This window comes from Crinia signifera, unplaced genomic scaffold (genome assembly GCF_055691185.1).
Source record: "Crinia signifera unplaced genomic scaffold, ASM5569118v1 HAP2_SCAFFOLD_113, whole genome shotgun sequence".
NCBI lineage: Eukaryota > Metazoa > Chordata > Amphibia > Anura > Myobatrachidae > Crinia > Crinia signifera.
This window is the reverse complement of record NW_028142007.1, coordinates 395,420-415,065: the sequence shown is the minus strand read 5'-3', so window position 1 is coordinate 415,065 and position 19,646 is coordinate 395,420. Positions and strand designations below refer to the sequence as shown.

General features: G+C 47.7%; 1 protein-coding gene across 2 annotated transcripts; it reads left to right on the top strand.

The window, feature by feature from the left end:
• The first annotated feature begins 1,452 nt into the window (after positions 1–1,452).
• LOC146052737 (T-box transcription factor TBX10-like) lies at positions 1,453–9,406 on the top strand. 2 transcript variants are annotated; one of them, XM_083167935.1, is made up of 5 exons: positions 1,453–1,544; positions 3,649–3,804; positions 6,536–6,603; positions 6,687–6,743; positions 8,260–9,406. In XM_083167935.1, the coding sequence occupies exons 2-5, from the start codon at positions 3,664–3,666 to the stop codon at positions 8,327–8,329; spliced, it is 336 nt and encodes a 111-aa protein (XP_083024061.1). In that variant the 5' UTR covers positions 1,453–1,544; positions 3,649–3,663; the 3' UTR covers positions 8,330–9,406. The 2 variants fall into 2 exon arrangements, with proteins under 2 accessions (XP_083024061.1, XP_083024060.1); XM_083167934.1 differs by having other exon boundaries at positions 1,464–1,591.
• The last annotated feature ends 10,240 nt before the right edge of the window (positions 9,407–19,646 follow it).

The window sequence follows — 19,646 nt, the reverse complement described above, 5'->3', positions numbered from 1 at the left end:
CGTACCACCGCCCCTTGCGGGCTCGCTGCGCTCGCCACGCTTCGGGTTCACGTTCATAGTGGGGGTGGCGTGGGGGGTGCATTTAACATTGTAAGCACCCATTAGGGTGCTTATACAATTTATAATCACATCGCATTGTATGGCATTGTATGCCACATACAATGCCATACAATTTTAACATTGTATGATATTGGGGAACATCGCGCCGCATACCATCGCATGCCTTATGGTCTGCGATGCGATGGACGCTGTGATAATACACAAGTACCCATGTTTGTTACAGACAAGCACTCAGGAATAAATCCAGGTTCCTTTTACTGACTTATGTTGCTAATATTGTACGTGGCATGTTATTTATTGACCAGAGGATGGATTATCTCACCAGGTATGCTTTCCACTCCTCCTCCTGGCTGGTTTCCGGCACTGCAGATCCAGCACCCCCCGGCCGCCTCCATTTCCACCCAGACTCCCCTGCAAGAGGATCTCACTGGATGCGTCAGACTGTGTCATTCGATCGACTCAAACTCACCAACAATGTGCAGGACATGAGAGGACATGTGAGAGATCGTACAGTATTCCTGACATATTGATGACCATGTTTTCATCATTACTATTGTTTATCCCACCAACACGGTTAATCCTTACACTATAATATAGGAATATTACCCTGCCACCTACCAATGCCAGTGCAAGAGATTAAGGCTTCAAAATTAGTCCTCTGACTTAAGGTCCACTCCATACACACTGGGTGATTTTGCCTAGCGTGTATGCTGACCGATGATAGAGAAAATCACTGTCTGTCCCTACCTCCACCATCGCTCCCTTTTCCATGGCTGTCACTCCCCCCCCCGCCATCTCTCCCGTGCGACGTTAACTACCCCTCCCTTCTCTGAACAGGTTTACTGGAGGGAGGGGTCGTTAACAATATTGAGCATGGCTGTTGCTCCCCCCGCAATATCTCCCTTTTCACCCGACCCAAATCTAAGGGGCCCATTTAAGAAGGGTCACATATACAATGCGAATCTAACCACCCAGGATCTAACCACCAAGGAGCCAGGATCCAACATGATCCATTCCATTAGGTACAAAATGCTCTGTTCCAGGACTTCCCTCTTACTTATATGATTGCCGTCACCTGTGTTGACAAACCTTTCTTATTAATGAACTAGTTCAACCCAGGTGACGGCAATCATAAATTAAGAGCATTTTGTACCTAATAAATAAATAAAAGAAAAGAGCCTACACCAAACCCAGATTAGAGAAAAAATAAAATATACTGTAGGGGCATCAAACAATATACATCTTCACCTGATGTCACCTCCTGCTCCCTTTGGCAAAGGAGAACTAGTCACAACCAATGCACTACTGGGTAATAACTCCCATGGGGCTGTGCTGAAGGGTTAGAAGAGCATGTGCTGAGCTCTAATTGGTGGAGGTGGTCACATGCTCTTCTGAGTTGTGGAGATTATTAGCAGCAGCCTTGTGGAATTGATACAGGCTGTGATTGCACTGCTGGCTGCTGCCTGACACTGGGGCTTCCTGCTGTGGGTAATCTGTGCAGTTATGTGGAGACACTAGAATATAAAATGATGTAGGTTACTTTCTACAGTATTTATGTAAGTGTAGGGGGTGCTGCAGTGTGTGTGTGTGTGTGTTGGGGGGCAGTAGTGTCCTGTAGTGTGCATGTGGGGGGGGGGGGGCTGGGGGCTGTAGCGTGGCATAATGTGTTGGCATTACAATTACAGTGTGCGTGTGGTATAATGTGTTTGGACTAGTGTATGCTGTGGGGGCACTGCAATTTAGTTTGATGTGTGGGCAATGCATCGTGGCATAATGGTGGTTATTCGGGTGCACTCGCAAAGGCACAATCACTCTGTAATGGACAAAACCATGTGCACTGCAGTTGGGGCTGGTGTAACATGTGCAGAGAGAATTAGATTTGGGTGGGGTTTGTACTTTAAACTGATATCTATATTGCAGTGTAAAAGTAAGGCAGCCAGTATTTACCCTGCACAGAAACAATAAAACACCCAAATCTAACTCTCTCTGCACGTTACCTGCACCTGCAGTTTTGTTTTTGCCCATTAGCGGGTGATTGTGCCTTTGCGAGTGAACCAGAATAACCCCCCATGTAGGTTCTTCAATGTGACATGATGTGCGAGCACTGTAGTGTGGTATGATGTTTGGGCCCTACAGTGTGATATAATGTTTGGGGATGGCAGTGTGGCATTATGTATGGGCTCTGCAGTGTGGCATGATGTGTGGGCTGTGCAGTGTGGTGTGTTTGGATACTGCAGTGTGGTATAATGTTTGGGGATGGCAGTGTGGGCACTGCAGTGTGACATGATGTGTGGGCACTGCAGTGTGACATGATGTGTGGGCACTGCAGTGTGACATGATATGTGGGCACTGCAGTGTGACATGATGTGTGGGCACTGCAGTTTGACTTGATGCGTTGGCACTGCAGTGTGATATAATGTTTGGGGATGGCAGTGTGGCATTATGTATGGGCTCTGCAGTGTGGTATGTTTGGATACTGTAGTGTGGTATGTTTGGATACTGCAGTGTGGCATAATGTGTGGGCTCTGCAGTGCGGTATGTTTGGATACTGCAGTGTGGCATTATGTATGGGCTCTGCAGTGTGGTATGTTTGGATACTGCAGTGTGGTATAATGTTTGGGGATGGCAGTGTGGCATGATGTATGGGCTCTGCAGCCTGTTATGTTTGAATACTGCAGTGTGGTATAATGTTTGGGGACTGCAGTGAGGCATAATGTGTGTGGATTGCCATATATCCACCACATCTTTCTTGGGTTAAATTTGAGCAGAGGACATTAAGGATAAGGAGGGGCCTGAGAGTTAAAAGTGTACCGGGCCCCAAGATGTCTGTTCCTGGCCCTGCTGCTCCACTTGTACGTCAATAACATATATGAATGTAATGTTAACTGTAAAGCCTTTGAGTCATATGACATCTTTGTGACATACAGTATAACAAAGTATTAGTAAGAGGAATCCAGCACAGAGAGACATAGAAATACATCTAAATACTGTATACAATGTATAAAACATGCAGAACTAATCGCCAGTTGGTGTATTTGTGGTCTCTGTTACCAGTGGCATAGCTACATATGTGGCAGACCCTGAGGTGGCTTGGGGGAGCGGCGCCAGCGGGGTCTGTGGTGGGCGCCGCTGGCTGAACTGACAGACGACCGAGGCAGCAGTGAGCGCTGAGATGGTCCTGCCCGGAACATATCTAGTGAGCGTGGGACCCAGTGCAGTGCATATTGAATGAACGTGCCCCCGCCCCCATCATATGTAATGAGCGGGTCTCACTCATTACATATGCCCAGGGCGGGAACTCGCTCATCAAATATACACTGCGATGGGCCCCCGCTCATTATATATGCACAAAACTAGACCACCTCAGTGCTCACTGCTGCCTGAGTCACCTGTCAGCTCAGCCAGTGGCGCCCATCGCCTCGTCCCTTCTTGGGGGGGGGGCAGATTTTTTTGGGCAGGGGGGAGAAAAATTTCTAGCTACGCCACTGTCTGTTACATTTGATCTGACAAATGCTGCAAATTGAAGTGTGATATATATATACCGTATGTTCCCTGTGTAGTTATCATTCTTCTCCTGTCGCCATGTAGATAATACTGAACTCCATGCATCGCTACCAACCAAGGCTCCATATCCTGCTGTCAGACCGGCGTCAGGGGGGAGAGGCGCGCGCTGCGCAGAACTTTGTTTCCTTCGTGTTTCCGGAGACTCAGTTTATAGCAGTCACCGCATATCAGAATCATAGAGTAAGCTATATAGTCCCCACGGCTGCATTATTCATCCTCCCGTGTCATCTTCCCTGCCCTCCTCCGTCTGTGGCTGCTGCCCATATCTCACCCAAATCTGGGCACCGAGCAATCATCAATATCTGCTCATCCTCTTCGTTCCACCCCAAAACTTTCCCTCTACCTGGTACTTCCAATCCCCCAACCATACACACATATCACCACAGCCCACTCTCCTTTTCCTGTGTGACATCGGGTGCAGCTATCCCCTAACACGACCTCTGCCACAATCTAGGCACAGACACGGATAAGGAGGTGGAGTAGGCGTCCTACATTCTCCATACTGCACCTTCCAAGTCACACAGGTTATCCTCATTCTCAGTAGGTATAGTGGGCAGCTTCCCTGGGCTCCACAATTCTAGGGGCAAGAAGCATTCTCTGCCTACCTCCCAGCCTGCAGCCAGGAGGTGAATGTCTGTCAGCATGCTGATTGGATTGGTGGATGACTGAAAGCTGTTCACCAATCAGCGTGCTGCTAATAGCCATCTACTGTATGAAAGCATTGGGAGAGATGGTGCAGGGCTGCAATAGGGCATTTACCTTATGCGGCCATACATCAATGCTGCAACTTTCCATCGTCCATCTGATGATTGGCAGACATATATGCTTGACAATCTGCCAGGGAATAGGGAAAATTCAGCATGCTACTGATACCAATTCTTTTGGGGTTGGAGTCAGCAAAGTAGGGATTTCCAACATGTTGGATTCCCCCATTCCATGACTCAGACGATGGCAAAATGAGGAATTGGGACAAAACATTATAGATGTATCCCTAAACTGCACAGCTTATCAGAATGCATACAGTAACAAATAAGTACTCCTGAACCAATCCACTTCTTATAGTCATTAATAACGACTACAAGAAGACGTGAGACTGCTATGGTAACAATGCATACAGTAGTTAATTAAAAGAATATAAAAAAAATACAAGCACACACATACACACACATACGCACACACATACACACAATTCTAGTTGCCTGTGTGTGTGTGTGTGTGTGTGTGTGTGTATATGTGTGTGACACACATACACACACACACACACACAGGCAACTAGAATTTTTTGTCTTTTGGGTCAAGGCAGTAATTTGGCTCTGCTCTGTCTGCCTGCACATATTGGTATCACATCCAGCACCCTAGACCTTCACCCCTAGTTGCGGCCCAGCAGTGCGGGAGACATCGCTCCACATCCCACACCCAGTATCTCCCATGACCCAGTGCCAGCCCGCCCGGCGCACGGAGCTTGCTGCTGGAGGCCTGGCTTTCCTAAGTTCTTACTCCATGCTGGGGACTCAGGAGCATCAAGAGAAGGGGGGAGGCGGCCTGCCCGGGAGATGGGAGGTCCTACAGCCGGTTGGGTTCTGCCACTCAGGCAGCGGCAAGATCCAGACGTCTGCTAACAGTGGGCAGCGTCTGATCCCTGCCGCCCAGATCCCCGCTGTCTTTCCCATTGGGGTGGGCCCCTAGGTCCTAGGGCCCCTGGGCAAGTGCCCATTGTGCTTAATGAGAAAGATGTCCCTGGCGTGCACATAATCTGCAGTCCCTGGCCTAGTGGAGCTTACAATCTATATTCCCTACCACGTATACATGCACACACAGACATTCTAGGGTTAATTTTGTTGGGAGAAAAAAAAAATATTTTTAGATTATGGGAGGCCACACAAGCATGGGGAGAATATACAGACTCCACAGTTAGAGCCATGGTGGGAATCACCAGTGCTGTGAGGCATGGGTTCGAATCCCACCATGGTTTTAACCCAGTGGTACCTGGTTGGGATCATTTGGTCTACAGCATGATGGTCGACAGTCATTAGGTCGACATGGTAAAAGGTCGACATGAATCTAGGTGAACATGGGAAAAGGTCAACATGGTTCTAGGTCAAAAGGTCATTAGTTCGACAGGTCGTTAGTTCGACAGGTCGTTAGTTCGGCAATGTCTATGTCAACAGTCAAAAGGTCGACATGGGGGTTTTCACTGGTTTTTTTTTTTTACCTGAATGTCAACACAGTCGACATGGACACAGTTTCAAGTGCACCGCATCCCCTTGCATCGCTCACTGCGCTCGGCGCACTATTTTATTCTCCCACCACGCCCTAGTGGATGGTAGGGCATGAAATACCGGCTGTCGGCACATGTTGGCTCAAAAAACTGTGAAAAACCCCATGTCGACCTTATGACTGTCGACCTAGACATTGTCGAACTAACGACCTGTCGAACTAATGACCGTTCGACCTAGAACCGTCGACTTTTTCCTATGTTGACCTAGACCCATGTCGACCTTTTCCCATATCGACCCATTAGTGTCGACCATCATGCTGTAGACCAAATGACCGCATCCCGTGGTACCCAACTCAGTCCTCGAGAGCTACCAACAGTTCACGTTTTTCAGCTCACCCAGCAGGTACACTTATTACTCACTAACACATTTTAAAAGATCCACAGGTAGAGCCAATTACTTCACGTGTGATTCTGTAAGGAGACCTGGAAAACATGCCCCTTTGGTAGCTCTTGAGGACTGGAGTTGGCTACTCCAGATCTAACCATTACACTGACTGTGCTGCCCAATTATATCACTAACGCTGCATGTTCCTGCAGGTCGCTAGCGAGGTCCATGTCCAACTCTTTTTCGAAACAGCAAAGAGTGAATGCTTACCTATTACGACAAGTTATTTTTCCTCTGTATATTAACAGATCACACAGCTGAAGATTGCCAGCAACCCGTTTGCTAAAGGTTTCCGGGATGTGGAAGGAGATGAATGGTAACGACAGGGTCTCATATAAGGGTTCTGTATCGCTGTATTGTGGCTATATGGACCTCAGTATTATTTTCTTTGCTTTCAAGGTTACTGTCTCGTGTTCCAGATCCTCTCAAACTACACATGAAGGATTCTCCAGAAAGGTGAAATGTCGCATTTATTCATATATTTTATGCACAGAAACGTGTCCTTCAATGACTTGTGAGAAAAATGGCGAGAGAAAGAGGGTAACAGGGTGAGACAGGGAGTTAAGGGGTCACAGAGTAAAGGGGGAGAAGCAGAGATTGATAGAGGGTGTCAGGTAGAGAGAGAGAGGGGGGGAGAGAAAGAGAAAGGTTATAAAGGAAGAGAAAAGGGAGAGAGACAATGAAAGAGAGAGAGAGACAGAAATTGAGAGAGAGCGAGAGAGAGAGGAGAATGTCAGGGCGAGAAAGGTGGAGATACCCAAAGTGAGGTAGACAGCACCATGTACATACTCTCAGAGAGGGAAAGTGTGGGGATAGAGGTGGGGAAGAGAGATACTGTAGAGGAGAAAGAGAACAGGGAGAAGAGAGAGCAGAAGAGAGGAAAATAGGAAAGGAAGGAAGAGATAGATAAGAGAGGGAGGGATAGAGTGGAGGTGAGGAAGAGGGGGAGTGTGGTAGAGGAGGAGGGGGAGTGGAGGTGAAGAGGTGGTAAACTATCTCCAGAGGGCCAGGTCTCCTCTTCCAGTTCTCGGTTGCCTGGGTCTCCTGCACTCTGTTAGCCAGACCCTGGGGGCATTTGGGGCACACAGGGGGTTATGTGGGGAAAATACTGTTAGTAAGTGAGCACAGCCATTGGCACTCATTGAAACAATATACTAACCGCCTTGTTTTTCTTTAGTGAGAGTGGGGGGAGGTGGGTTGGTGAGGGCCCAAAGCATATGTTTACACCTGGGCCTACTAGCCGCTAGTTCCGCCACTGGCCCTGTCACTCTCCCGATTACCATTTCTCCCTACTTATGGATTACCTAAGTTACACCTGCTCTATTGTACAAATTGCCTTTATCTTCAATTCCTACACTATGTAAAATGTTGATGAATGATATATTGGTTAATGTTGGGTGTAATGAGCGCTATTTGGAGGCAATGTGTGATGGGTTTATAATAAACACATCCTAGATTAACATAAGCACGTTCCTCTTTCTTCGCTCAAAGCCTGGGCTGGTAGCAGCAGCACCAGGGGAGGGGGGGGGGGGGGGGTAGACAATGAGCATGGAGTCCGTGATAAGCTACTACCAGCACTGGGGTGTGACAGGCTGTGGACACACAGCATGGGGTCAGGGCCGGTGTAGGGCAACTGCCCCCCACCCCTACACTGTCACTATACTGTGTGCCCAGCCCTGTTCTAAGCAATCAGAGTGAAAGCCATGATGGAAGCCAGTCTTGCATCGTCCTATGCTGGTGTCCCCAGACCAGGCTGTAAATATCTTGGGCTGGTCGCGGCTTTCCTGTACGGACCTCCCACTCTTTGCCTCCAGGCATTACAATGTTCTATGAGCAGATGAGATGTTCCAGCTGCCAACATGCCAGGATTCTATGTCTGATTGCTGATTGATCTCTGCTGACCAGAACCTGCATTGTATTATGTCATGTATCTTCTGCACCTGTACCAATGTATTCTCTCGTTCCATTGCAGGTGGCATAATGTGGACTCACATCCTTCTCTGTGCCCCGAGGCCCACCTTATGCAGCCCATTGCACAATGAGCACAGGCTATGTGGTAACAGTGACTGAGGGCCTGATTCAGGCCTAGTGGCAAGGCTGCAATGTTTGCAGATGGACAAAACCATGCTGCTCTGCAGGTGGGGCAGAAGACATCATGAGAGTTACATCTGGGTGAGGTGTGTTCAAACTGAAATCTAAATTGCAAAGTAAGAATAAAGGGCCTGATTGAGGTTGGCTCAGTAAGCTGCGAACATTGCATTAGTGCATTAGACACAACTCGCCCGAACGCCCGCCCCCATGGAGATGCCTAGCATTTTCCTGGGTGCGTCCACTGGCCGCCAGCATGCACCTCCCCCTCATCCGCCCACGACCCGCCACGATGCTTGGGAAGAGCTCTGAGACTATTCAAGTCGCCGAAGTCTTTTGCAAACGGGGGGCTGCACATGTGCATAATAGGGCATACGCAGTCCCCGAAATATCAGGACGGGGCCAAACTCGCTATATTGTGAGTCAACAAGAATCACCCCTAAAGCAGCCAGTATTTACCCTACACAGAAACAAAATAACTCCCCCAAATCTAACTCTCTCTGCATCTGTTACATCTGCCCCACCTACAGCGCAGCATGGTTTTGTCCATCTGCAATAATTGCAGCCTCGCTAACAGGACTGAAACAGGCACTAAGGCTCACATAGGCCAGCAAGCTGAAGGCTTACATGTGCTTTACATTCTGCTCATTATTCCGCCTACTGTCCCAGCGTGCTACAGGTGATTAGTAATCAAAAGTATTTTCCCGAAAGTCCTAAATCCCGGAGCACCCGCAATGTAATGCCATCTGCACCTGATTCATGTCTGCTCTTCCTATATGTTGGGCCTGAATATTGGGGAATTTTCCCAGGAGAGTGAGATGCTGATACCCGGCTGTGCGCTACTGTACATCACACAACTCTGCATCAGGATTGGCCACGATGACCCGTATGACATCACCGCGCTCCCCACAAATGACCTCTGATGTAAGATATCTATACGTAGGAGGTGTAAATGCTTCTGTCATAATGTCTGTGATACAGGTGGAAGCGTTCTGTATATTTTTTCAAATAAACTCAATATGTGACTTGTTTTTGTATGTGATGTCATTGTCTCCGAGAATAATAAATAATATTCATTGGTATGCAAACGTATTATATGTTCTCCAACATCTATGTTATGTGTTCTCTCCTATGTGGATAATGGGAATATAGAAGCATGTTGTATATAGAACTGATCTTTCCTTGTATTACTGTGAGTAAAATACTCTTTGGGGCAATTTCCCATCACTACAGACTGGTAAATAAAGCCCAGGTTTATAGTTTGGGACAGCAGGCTGACTGGAGGTCATGTGACCTGTGTGCCCGGGTGTAGTGTGGGGGTATTCTCCCAAGACCAAGCGCATGACATGGTGCCCAACACCAATAGTGATATGTCCCAGGGTCAGGAGAAAGTGCCAGTCTGGGGCAGGTGTGGCCCACTATAGAATTGTTAGGCTAGGTCACTAAAAATCTGGGACACATTTAGTTGGGATCCCACCTATGCAGTCAGCCGAAACCCTATTACATAAGCCCCAAAGTGTAGGAATGATATTGGTGTGAAGGCAGCATATGAGCCGGTTGTACATAGCAGGTAGAGGCGCTTGGACATTTATTCACAAATAATCCTGAGCAGGTCCCTGATATATACAGCTGTATGTAATCCCAATAACGTGCGTACAGGTCTGATGTACAGGAGTGTTCTATCATTAAACATTGGGAGTCAGAGAAATCGAATTGTTTCAGAACAAGACTGTTATTCCCTTTATTTGCCCCACGTCACCTTATTACTATATCATGTATACCAGGCATGTCCAACCTTGGCCCTCCAGCTGTTTTGAAACTACACATCCCAGCATGCCTTGCCAAAGTTATAGCATTCCCTAATAGCAAAACTGTGGCAAGGCATGCTGGGACTTGTACTTTCAAACAGCTGGAGGGCCAAAGTTGGACATGCCTGATTTATACAATAAGTAAATGAAAGGAGCTATGAGATATGTAGACTTACTGGATGCATTGGAGAAACTCACTAGGAACAATACAGCCCAACAGAGCCTGCAGTTATACACACATACACCTGGGTATTGGTATAGTAACTAAATAATCTGTTTGGGAAATGCCTGAGCACTTATACAAGGTATACAGCAGTGTATTGCAGCCGCTGCTCTGTGGTACACTTGTGTGCACTGAGGGGTTGTCAAGTGTGTCACGGGGCTAGAGATGTCTGCACCAGTCTTCAGGCACCATCACCAGTGCAACTGTTATTCACTGGTCTCTTCCTGCACCAGTCCTGTCTCTGTATCATGGGCAAATGGGACCGCCCCTTTCTAACGTCAGTGGGTCCAGATCTTGCTGCTGGCCCCTCCCCCTATTGTCATCCGCTAATCATCATTGGTTGGCGGCTGCTGACTCTCTTACATCGATGGGGTCAGTCCCGGTTCAATATCTCGTTGCATAAGGAGCGGCCCGGTGACTACATAGTCCTGCATGAATAGGATTTAGAGAAGGCGAGGGACACACAGGGAGCTAGGTGAGGTGCTGCTCAGGTGTCCTGCTATTATACTGCCCCCATTAGACCCCTAGAAGAACATAATGGCAGCTAGGCAGTGAATCGTATGGTATTCACATGAGGGCATTTGTAACTCTACCCCATGGGGCTCCACACACTAAAAACAATTTGCATTAGCATAAGGTCTCTCCCAACATGACCCATTCCAGGAGGAACACAATGCTCTGTTTCTGGGCTTTCCTCTTAATGTATGATTGCCATCACCTGTTTTTGAACAGGTTAACTAATAAGACAGGCGCTTCACCACAGGTGATGGCAATTCTACATTAAGACAGGGGTTCCCAATCTTTTTTGGATCTCGGCACCCTAGAGTATCAGAATTTTTCCACGGCACCCCTAGGTCCAAATAAATAAATATATATATATATATATATCCTATATATTTGGCTACATCTGTCACTCAAAGTGGGTGTCTGTGTCTATAACGCTCTGTTCCTGGACTTTCCTCTTAATGTGTGATTGCCTTCATCTGTGCTGAACACCTTTCTGAGAAATTAACCTGTTTAAAACAGGTGATGGCAATCATACATTAAGGGGAAGTCTAGAAACAGAGCATTGTGTCCCTCCTGGAGAGGGTCATGTTGGGAGGTATGTGACAGAGAACCAGCCCAGTGAGCCCACAGACAGTGCCAGACACCCACTGCCTTCCCATGTTGCCCAGCACTGCTACTCCACAGCCACCAGGTGAGCGCCCCCCTCCCGCGATTTGCGGCAAAACCTCCCCCCCCGCGCGCCCCCCCTCCCGCGATTCGCGGCAAAAACACCCGCTCCCCCGCGACCCCCCCTACCGCGATTCGCTGCAAAAAGAACCCCCCCCCCACGACCCCTCCTGCAATTCGCGGCATAACCACCACCCCGCGACCCCCCCCTTCCGCGAATCGCGGCAAACCCTCCCCCGTGACACCCCCCGCCCGATTCGCAGAAAAAACACCCCCCCCGCGACCTCCCTCCCGCGATTCGCGGCAAAAAGAACCCCCCCCGCGACCACCCCTTGCACGATTGGCGGCACCCCCCCTGCGACCCCCCTCCCACGATTCGCGGCACCCCCCCCGCAATTCGCAGCAGCCCCAGGATTAAATGGCACATGCAAAACACTGACATGGCTATGGTCGACAATGAAAAAGGTTGACATGAGTTTTTGAAGATTTATTTTTAATTTTTTCATATTCATTGTCATGTGTCGACATGGACACCAATGAAGTGGCACACTTATGTCAACATTTACATGTGTTGACCTTTCTGTGTTGATTTTTTCTTGTGGCGATTCGCGTCACACCCCCCCGTGACCCCCCACCTCCCGCAATTCGCGGCAACCCCCCACCGGAACCCCTGTGAACCCCGCCCTCCCGCGATTCGCGGCACCCACCCCCGCGACCCCCCCTCACGCAATTCGCGGCACCCCCCCGTGATTCGCGGCAGCTCCAGAATTAAATTGCACATGGAAAACACTGACATGGCTATGGTCGACAATGAAAAAGGTTGACATGAGTTTTTGAAGTTTTTTTGTCATTTTTTTAATATTTTCATATTCATTCTCATGTGTCGACATGGACACCAATGAAGTGCCACACTTATGTCAACATTTACATGTGTTGACCTTTCTGTGTTGATTTTTTTTCTTGTGGCGATTCGCGTCACACCCCCTGCAACCCCCCCTCCGGTGATTCGCGGCACCCCGGCACCCCCCCGCGACCCCCCCCCTCCCGCAATTCGCGGCAACCCCCCACCGGAACCCCCATGAACCCCGCTCTCCCGCGATTCGCGGCACCCACCCCCCGCAACCCCCCCCCCTCCCGCAAATCGCGGCACCCCCCGCAATTCGCGGCATAACCACCACCCCGCGACCCCCCCCTCCCGCGAATCGCGGCAAACCCTCCCCCGTGACCCCCCCGATTCGCGGAAAAAACACCCCCCCGCGACCTCCCTCCCGCGATTCGCGGCAAAAAGAACCCCCCGCGACCCCCCCTTGCACGATTGGCGGCACCCCCCCTGCGACCCCCCTCCCGCGATTCGCGGCACACCCCCCCCCCCCCCGCAATTCGCAGCAGCCCCAGGATTAAATGGCACATGCAAAACACTGACATGGCTATGGTCGACAATGAAAAAGGTTGAAATGTGTTTTTGAAGATTTATTTTTAATTTTTTTAATTTTTTCATATTCATTGTCATGTGTCGACATGGACACCAATGAAGTGGCACACTTATGTCAACATTTACATGTGTTGACCTTTCTGTGTTGATTTTTTCTAGTGGCGATTCGCGTCACACCCCCCCGCAACCCCCCCTCCCGCGATTCGCGGCACCCCCCGTGACCCCCCACCTCCCGCAATTCGCGGCAACCCCCCACCGGAACCCCTGTGAACCCCGCCCTCCCGCGATTCGCGGCACCCACCCCCGCGACCCCCCCTCCCGCAATTCGCTGCACCCCCCCGTGATTCGCGGCAGCTCCAGAATTAAATTGCACATGGAAAACACTGACATGGCTATGGTCGACAATGAAAAAGGTTGACATGAGTTTTGAAGGTTTTTTTTCATTTTTTGAATGTTTTCATATTCATTCACATGTGTCGACATGGACACCAATGAAGTGCCACACTTATGTCAACATTTACATGTGTTGACCTTTCTGTGTTGATTTTTTCTTGTGGCGATTCGCGTCACACCCCCCCACCCCCCCCCCCCCCGCAACCCCCACTCCCGCGATTCACGGCACACACACACCCCCCCGCGATTCTCGGCACCCCACTCCGTGACCCCCCCTCCCGTGATTCACGGCACACCCCCCGCGACCCCCCTACCATGATTCACCGCAACCCCCGCCCCCGTAACCCCCCTCCCGCGATTTGCGGCAACCCGCCCCGCGACCCCCCTCCCGCGATTCTCTGCAATCCCTCCCCTCCCGCGATTCGCAGCATCCACCCCCCCACAACCCCCCCTTCTGCAATTCGCAGCACCCCCCGCGACCCCCCCTCCTGCAATTCGCGGCACCCTCCGCGACCCCCCCTCCCGCGATTCGCGGACACCTAAGTTGCAATACAGGGCATCTTTCGTACAATTCTAACCATATTTCTCATATACAAACGTTCACAAATTAAGGGGGCGCAGCCCCTTACGACGGTGTGAAGAGCGCCCGTAGGGCGCGATGAATCACCTAGTATATATATATATATATACACACACAATTAAGCAGATTGTGTTTATATGTGCTTCTTAGGTTCAGTTATGTGGTAAAGTGCATTATTTGCTTCTGATTGTAGACATATTTTATGATTGGCAGCCACCAGCCTTGGTTTTGTCCATAAATAATTAATCATAAATAATTTGCCCCTCCTGGAGAGGGTCATGTTGGGAGGTATGCTCTCCTTTGTTCTGCAAGCAGATGAGCCTGGTACAGACTTTACTGTGTTCATCTGTGGGGCAATGTGTTTCTTTTTGTTCTATGGGGTCCAATGAGTTTGATTTTTTTTTCCTGTGGGGGACAATGTATTTTTCCCTGTGGGTGGTCAGATGGTGGGCCTTGTCTGGGCCTTAAAATCTTGGTTGGTTTGCTGCAAGTTGAAAAAGTATACATATCACAGATATAGAGTGACACAGTCCATAGTGGGGATCACGTTCCTGGAGCTATGTGTGTATGGAGGATACTATATAACAACAATGTCATCCAATTATTCTGCTTCTTAATAAAGCATAGTTATCTCAAAACATTGAAGTATATTACAGCATATGTAAAATGGGTACAACGAAAAGCAGAGTCCTATAATCAACTTAATACGTGTGTGTGGCGATCACAGATATTGCAGCGTATACAGACGTCCAAATGCACCTTTACAGTTATTGAACTCTGTCCCAGAAGCAACATGATATGCGTTAAAGAAACACAATTCCTAGAAAAAAACAACCTCCTTATAGAGCACAGAATCCTTTATACTGAACAGAGCCACGTACAGTCCAATTCAGTCCACAGTACACGTCCAAACTACAACAATTGTAATAAAAAAGCAATGTGTGTCAGGGAAACACAGTTCTTAAAAAGACACAACCTTCCTTATAAAACAAGTAATTTCTCACTCCAAACGGAGCCAAGCACAGTTCATATTAGAATCTTTCATTGACAAAAATCCTAATTGCTAGAAAGTTACAAAAAAAGTATGGAAGCTCCTTGTGTGTGCTGGTCATAACAATGCAAATAAGACGAATTTTCAGCAAAAAAGACACCCAACGTTAGCAGAACTGTCCAGGCCTGCATGGCCTATTGAGTCAAGATGTATGAGGAAACATCTGTATCCAAGCAGAGGCAGAGGTCACAGTGTTAGCGGCTGTGCTGTCTGCGGGTGGGTTGGTTGTGCAATAGTGTTCAGCATATGTGTAAGGGGCATTATGTGTGTCATGTATAAATGCATTAATAATGTGCGACATATTAATGCATTAATGCATGTGTTTCACATAATGAAACGCATACAGTATGTTGCACATTATTAATGCCTTTATACATATGACAAAGGCATTAATAATGTGCAACATATGTGTTTCATTATGTGTAAGGGGCAGTATGTGTGTCATTATGTGTATGAAGGGCATTAATAAAGGTTGGCATAATGTGTAAGGGGCATTATGGTTATAAGTACATTAATAATGTGTGTCATGTGTAAGGGGCATTACTGTATGATATTACCAGGGGTGCAGAGAGAAAGGGATAGGGGGTACAAATTACCCAGGCCAAAGTCTGATGGAAGGGCCCAGTGGGGGCCCCGGCCCCCTCCCCTTAAGTGACAGCAGCAGCTGCAGCTCTTCTCCTCTGCCCAGCACACACTGCTTTGTGCTGGGTTGCAGTGTGGCCATGGAGGTGCTTAAAATACAATATTTTCAAAGGATTTTTTTCTAAGGGTATAATGGTAAAGTGGTACTACTATGAGATGTAACGTGAATAAGGGACACCATTGTATGATATAATGTGAATAAAGTTGCACTACTGTGTGGCATAATTTGAATTGGGGGTACTATTGTGTGGCCATGTCCCTTCCTGGCACCCCTGTTTGGGCTGAGTACCGAATGTGTGCACTGTTTCTATTTAAAATATTGCGGGTAGGAGCACCAAAATGATGACTGCTATGATGAGGGTTGATGGTGCTAGGAAAGGGGAGCAGGGTCAGAGGCGGAACTAGTGGCGGTGCAAGGAGGCTCTGGATGGCAGGACCCATACTAATCACATGCAGAGCCATATCATCAGGCATAATGCACTTATGCAATCCAACTGGAATGGGAGATTTGGAAGAGGATCAAAGCCGGAAACCTTTTAAACTATATTCCAAAAGCTGGAAATCCTAATATAATACACATATTCCAATACACTTTATACTATTTCTGTGTTTTCAATGCATTTGACATGATTTTCACCTTTTTTTTTTATGCATTTACTATGAATTCTGGCTTTTCAATGCACTTTACAATGATTTCTGGCATATTCAATTGGGTGAACAGTGAACATGGATGATTCACAATCATCGATGGTTTATGATCAATGTGGAATGATTTTGTCATCAATAGGAGAGAACCAATTGTTTTCCCTCCATCGATGTAAAGAATATATGATTTATTTTTCTCAAGGTTCTGGGACAATGAGCATAGCTCCGCCCCTGACTCCCATGAAGCCCCACCCCTGACACCATGAAGCCTTGCCCTCAGACTGTGATTAGCCAACAGGCCATTCACTGAAAAACAGGGATGACCATCGATAGGTGAAACCATACATATTTGGTGACCATCGATGGCCACTTGCAATTTTCTCATCAGTGGCAACCTTCGATAGTGAAGATGGCATCCCTACATTTTTTTTTAAATACATTTACTATGATCTCCGTCTAATTCAATATAATTACAATGGTTTCCAGCTTTTTCAATACACTTCCCAAGATTTCTGGTTTATCCAACATATTTACAATCGTTTCCGTCTTTTTTAATTCATTTTACAAGGTTTACAGCTTGTTCAAGGTTTGTATTTAATGTGGATTTTCCCCACCTATACAGAAGCAGGGATGGCCATCGACCATCAATGATTCGAAATGGTTTATGGACGATGTTGAATACTTTTGCCATCGGTGGGGGGGGGGGGGGGGGGGGGAAACAGATGGTTTCCCTCCATCAATGGCACAGCAAAACCGATGTTTTGCATTGTTTTTTTCAATGTGCTGGGACACTTAGCATAGCTCTGCCCCTGACACCTGTGAAGCCCCGCACCCATATTCTGAGTGGCCCATGGGCCAGTCAGTCAAAGAAAATGTATAACCATTGATAGGTAAAACTATCGATGGTCATCCATCACATAGTTTATTACTATTGATGGCTGGTTGCAGTATCGCCATCGATGGTTGGCGACTGCACTGAAGGCCATCCTTATACAGAAGTACATCTTTCTGCCTGGCCCCTCCCCCTAGTCTTGCACAGTGCTGTGAAATGCATCCATTCTCCTCCTGGCTCGCTGCCAAGCATCTCAGAACAACCTGAGCTCACATTACAGCCTGGAAGAGATGCCCGGTCTGTGCTGTATAAGAAGTTTGTTTACAGCTGGTAAATAATAAATCCATCACTTATAATAACGGGTCTGATTTTATCACTCCTACATATGACCCGTTCTAGGAGGGACAAATGCTCTGTTCCTGGATGTCTCATATTATGATTGCTGTCACCTGTGTTGAACTACTGTAGTTACTTATTAAGAAAAGAGATGGCAATCACAATGTAATGGGTCCTACACACGGGGCAATGGGAGCTTTGTGCTGAGCGATCTGCATGCAGTATAAATCTATTCAGGCGCTAAGGATGCGCGAGACCTCGCATTGCCATCGCCAGGGGCCCTAAACACAGCGATTTGTGCTTATTTCTAAAGGGATCTAGTCTAATTGTATATAAAATAGGCAAAACTCGCTATGTGTGTAGGCCCCATAAGAGGGAAGCATTTTGTCCTGCCTGGGTGGGTGATATACAGGCACAAACATACACAGCCAGTGGCGTAACTACTGTAAGGCAGCCCCAGCTGCTGCTTGGGGTCTAAGCCACAGTGGAGTCTATGTGGGTGCCAGCACTTGCTGGACGCACTGACATGCTGCTGCCTGCCACTGCCCGCTGGCTGAGCACCGGAGGCGAGTCAGCCGCAGCGCAGGTGCGGCCATGGCAGAGACGACAAATCCCCACCCTACTGATTCAATTGACTACTGTACACAGAGCCGGCTATTGGCTATTGTGTACAGGATGGGCGGGCGGATGGGGGCGTGCTGCATCGGGGCCAAGGGAATCAGCAGTATCTCACACGCTGGGGAGACACGCTGGAGAGGAGTTCGGGGGGGCACCACAAACTTTTTGGCAGGGGGGAGCAAAATATATAGTTACGCCACTGTACACAGCTCTTCCTAGCATACATTACAATGCTTCTCACTTCTCACTTCTCAACATTGGAGACCAGTGATCCAGGGATCCATTATATGTGGGCAGCGTGCCAGCTCTGGCCTTATTTGCAAACCCCTGACTGGTGTCCCCACCACATAAGCACCATGCCCTGCTCACCCCGCCCTAGTGGTGCCTGTATGTATGTATGTGTGGGTGTGTGTTCTCTCTATCAAATACACACACAGAACATGAGGGTAGATGTATGAAGCAGTGATACAGGAGAAGTGAGCCAGGGAAGAAGTAGCCCATGGCAACCAATCAGCTGCTCTGTATAATTTTATATTATGCAAATTATAGATGTTATTTCATGTTATTTCAGTGCTGATTGGACCATTTCTCCTCTGGCTCACTTCTCCCTTATCACTACTTCACACATCTACCCCATTATTATTACCAGCATGACCTATGACAAACACCCCTGCCCTTTCTGTTTGCTAAATAACGTGAAAGTGGTGTGTGGAACAAGGTAGCGCAATGAATTAAGGAGGTGCCGTATACTGAAGCATAAGAGGACGTACACCACCTCCTAAACAAAATTCATGAATTTATCAAGTTTGGATCTTTTTAAGAGGGTTGCACCGAACTAAACATTATCTGTTGCATACTTGTATGCTAAATAATACAAGAAAGTGATTGACAGATGGATGCGCAATAAAATCAAGTGCATCTATACCCAAATTCACAGCGGTAGAAACACCAGAAACTACCAGAAAGATATAGACAATTTAAGGATGGTTTGTGAATAAGATGGATAGCGCTCAAGATAACTATATTCAGAGATCTATCAAACCTCAGGTAATATTACCAAAGCACATACACCTTGTTTTACTGGATGGTCATATGGCTGGTACATGCAGGTCCCTCTTTCCTCCCCTATTAAACAAGCAGGGGAGGCACAATAGAACAGGACATAGTGCAGATCAATAATGTAAAAAGGGATTTAATACAACAGTTGCACTTACAATAAAATGACTGATAAAAGCATGAGACAAGCAATCCTCGTGGCAAAGCAGCATACAGATGTTAACGATAGAAGTCCTCTCAAGCTGGGTTCACCGGTCCGGAATCGGATGGCCACAGTTCAAGGTCCAACTTCTGCCAGGATGTATCACTTGCGGGATATGCCAGTCAAAAGTGTAAAAGATGGCACGCTTAACGCGTTTCGGAATATATGTTTCTTCTTCAGAAGCATGCCAAACAGTCTTAAGGCTCAGGTATAAATACCTGTAGGTAAATTTACACAGCTGAACACTTGCACCGCTAATCGGCGTTTAAATTCCGGGTTC

What these genes read in the sequence shown, in the direction of transcription:
- LOC146052737 (XM_083167935.1), top strand. Translation starts at nt 3,664, where the DNA reads ATGCATCGCTACCAACCAAGGCTCCATATCCTGCTGTCAGACCGGCGT. An exon ending in GATGTGGAAGGAGATGAATG is followed by an intron (nt 6,604 to 6,686) that starts GTAACGACAGGG and finishes TTTGCTTTCAAG; the next exon opens with GTTACTGTCTCGTGTTCCAG. An exon ending in ATGAAGGATTCTCCAGAAAG is followed by an intron (nt 6,744 to 8,259) that starts GTGAAATGTCGC and finishes GTTCCATTGCAG; the next exon opens with GTGGCATAATGTGGACTCAC.